This window comes from Rhinopithecus bieti, unplaced genomic scaffold (genome assembly GCF_001698545.2).
Source record: "Rhinopithecus bieti isolate Rb0 unplaced genomic scaffold, ASM169854v2 scaffold_2350, whole genome shotgun sequence".
Taxonomy (NCBI): domain Eukaryota; kingdom Metazoa; phylum Chordata; class Mammalia; order Primates; family Cercopithecidae; genus Rhinopithecus; species Rhinopithecus bieti.
The window spans coordinates 2,515,322-2,518,733 of record NW_016803902.1 but is presented as its reverse complement, the minus strand read 5'-3'; the positions used below and the strand labels follow the sequence as shown (position 1 = coordinate 2,518,733).

Below are 3,412 nucleotides of genomic sequence, written 5' to 3'. Positions count from 1 at the left end.
AAAAAAAAAAAAAAAAAAAAAAAAAAAAAAACTCTCCTTTCCAGTAGGTGGCAGCAAAAGACATTCACTTAGTCAGTAGGGGCTTTGAAGGTGTAGGTACTCCCTTCATCCTCTACCCTGGTGACCAAAACAAACTAGAAATCAATGTGAGAATAATTATCAGTTTTCAATTATTCACACTGCCAAAGCATTGGCGAAAACTCATAGAGATAGTGTGTTATTACTGCTATTATTGTAGCCTTCTAAATTTTCATTATTAGTGATGTACCTGAAAATCTCTGAATTATTTCTCAACCAGAAATAACAAGAACTGGAGAATGGCACCTCCGGTCTTGACTCCACTTTGCACTCTAAAACAAGTTCTCTGAACAAGGCAGATTTAAGCAGCTTCTCATGACATCTATCATTAGATCTTTTCATATGCAACTGCGTCTGCACTGCAGTCTTGCTTTAATTAAAATGTGCCTGATAATCATCTACTCAGTTCCTTTAAAAGGCGGTGATATCTGAGCAGCTCACTAAGTGAACCACATGTTTATTTCATCTAGGACTGTTAACAGCCCAGACAACAATTGTCCCACTTGACAAAGAAACTTTCCATGCAGCTGTTTGGATGCTGATAAACTAATCACAAGCCAGCCTTTGTTACCTAAGAGGTAGATGGATGGTGTGGAAATGGTGATTCCTGCACAAAATCAGACGGCTGCCCCCAGAAAGCTACTGCTTATACCCTCTCAAACTACAAGATATTTTAAGTGTACAAATTGAGAGGTAATTCCCCCCGTCTCTCTGATTCTTCTGATAATGTGTGTAGAAGAAATATGTGACCTCTAGTGTTCAAATAGTGCCAAGGGGCATTGAAAATCCAAGCTCCCTAGGCAACAGTCACAACCAATGGGTCAGATGCTTCCATGCTTCCCTGCCTTTGCTCAATCTGTTCCCTCTGCCAAGAATGCCTTACCACTTTGTCCACCTGGAAAACTCCCTACAAAGCCTTGAAGGCACAACTCTCAAATCCCTGACCACCACTCCTCCCTAAATTAATTCAAACTGTCCCTCCTCCATATTTCCTTAATACAAACTTATACTCCTACCTCTTCACCATCCCCTATCAATCTGTAAAATTAAAATGCCTGCCAGTTTCTATCTAGATTCCCAGCTAAGCTGTAAGTTCCTAGAAGTCAAGGACTAAGTCATTTCCTCTTTGCATAAGAAATCCTGGCACCCAGCAAGACATCGTTTGTTGAATGAATAAATACATGAATGAATTTTCCCCTACAACCAAATTTTTACAAGATTTAAAGGGGATTGGAAGTGGAAAGAGGGAAAATACCTGCTCTTAAAGATCCCCTCCACAAGCAATGAACCCTGAAACACCTTCCATTCCGTGATAAGGGTACTTTGGCGACTTTTCAAAGGAATAATGAGAACAAAGGCAAATTCCGTAGTGATATGCACTTAGGGATGTGAACTAACGGGTTGCCCCCTCCCTATCTAGCTTCTCCCTGTCTGCGGTTCCTCTGCAAGATGTCCACCAGCACCAGACTCTCGCGCTCAGAGCAGGTAGCCCACGCTCTGCACGAGTCTTGCCTGGAGTCCTGATCTTCCTGGAGTGTGCGCACTCCTTCAGCGTTTTCCGGTTTCAAAAGACTAACTCATTCTGATGGGCCTGAACTCAAGAAGTAACTATTCTAAGCTAGACTGAGTCTTGGCGTCTCCGCAGCCTGGGAAGCTCGGATAGAGGTAAGAAACGTAATGGGAGGTTTCTTTTGTCCCTGGAGAAATCTATACTCAACATTCTTAACCAGACGAAAGCCGCTGCCTGCTCAGTCCTGGGGAAGTGGGAAGGGCCCTCTGAAAGCTCCTAGACGCTAGATCTTCTAGCGGGCTAATTGCCAAAGAGGGGCGCCTGGGCGCAAGCGGAAGGAACTTTTGAGCCAACCAAAGGCAGACGCCCCCTCAGCCCTCTCCAGGTGAACTTGCTCTTTGGCCTAGAGAGAAGGCCACGCCTATAGAGAAGGAAATAAGGTGGTAAAGCGGGGAGAATAAAGGGAGAGGGAATGACCACACAGATTCTAGGGTGCAAAGTCGGCAGCGCGTACGGAGGGATGGCTGGGTAGGATTGCTAAACCTCCGACACTCCCCCCAGTTGACAGGCCCTATTTTTGCCAATTTCCTGCCACATCTCACCCCACCTCACCTCACCCCAGTCTCCTTGCATCTACTACTAGCCCTTTGAAGAAGGCGGCTGCAAGCCAGTCTCCGAACCCAAGGGGACTTTTGGGCAAGGGAGCCAGTGGAAGCAGAAAGAAGAAGATGCGCTGCGAGTCCTCACAACTGCGTCTCCGGAGGCAGAACCAAGTGGGGACTTCAGACAATCATGCATCATCCTTGCGCCCCCTCCCCACCCCGAACCCTGCGATTATGGCAAGAGAAAACTGGTTTGAGCTTGAGAAAATTTCCCCAGATTGTCTCCACAGGTCTATTTCCCTCAGATAATTGTTCGCCCGACCCTTGGGAGCAAAGGGGGGCGAAGGAGAATACTCCTGGAGTTCTCCTGGGTAGTCAGAAAGGGACAGGAGGAGATCACGGGATCCCAGGGTTCTCCCGCAGTTCTCTCCTCTCGCCGCACCGCGCCCTCCCGGGCCCCGGCCGCACCCGCCAGCCGGAAGCGCTCCCTCTGCGGGTGCGACTCCCGCAGCTACCCCTTCCCAGCCTGGCGGGGGTCGGCAAGAGCGGTTTCCACAGCACCTTTCAAGTTCGGGAATACGCGGCACGCGGGCCCGCCCTGCTGCGGGTTTCGACTCCCTGGCACAGAAAGCTGGTTACTAGTAGCAAGAGGGTGCGTCCGCTCGGCCGCGCCCCTCACTCCTGCGCCCCAGAGGCCGGGTCCCCTGAGAATAGGCACTCAGCGGGGACATCTTCAAGCCCGTGAGTCCCTCTTCTCATCCTGTCACTCCCAGCAGGGCAAAGAGATCCCAGGAACCGATACACACTACCGCCGTTCCCCCAGACCAGCGCAGAGCTCGGCTCCAGGTCTCCCCACGCCACCGTGGGCTGTGGGCACCCCCATTTCCCAGATCCTTCTAACCGCCACAGTCATGCTTACCTGTCCTGGCGGTGCACACACAGAACCACACAACTAAAATCACATCCATCGGCATCGCTCCCGAGGGTCCCCGCCTAGCAGGGCGCACCGAAGCTAGGTGGAAACAAATGAGCCTGGATCCTGAGGCGCGCCTGGCTTGGAGCCGCCAAACTTGCTAGCGGGCGGCGGGGGAGGTGGCTCGGCAGCGCGGGCGCTGCGCTCGGGGATGCGCCCGGGAAGGCAGCCCCGGCTGCCCCGCCCCCAGCCCGTCCCCCACCACGGGCAGCGGCGGCGTGGGGCTCGGGGCCCGGCCCCCGCTGCGGC

General features: G+C 51.6%; 1 protein-coding gene across 2 annotated transcripts in view; it reads right to left on the bottom strand.

Annotated features, from left to right (window-relative positions):
• Positions 1-3,336, bottom strand: part of NELL1 (neural EGFL like 1) — a 963,285-nt gene extending 959,949 nt beyond the window's left edge. For both annotated transcript variants that reach the window (XM_017858414.1, XM_017858423.1), the window contains exon 1: positions 3,110-3,336. In XM_017858414.1, the coding sequence (XP_017713903.1) occupies positions 3,110-3,164 (55 nt within the window). In that variant the 5' untranslated portion in view covers positions 3,165-3,336. The remainder of the gene's footprint in view (positions 1-3,109) is intronic.
• Between the last annotated feature and the right edge of the window lie 76 nt (positions 3,337-3,412).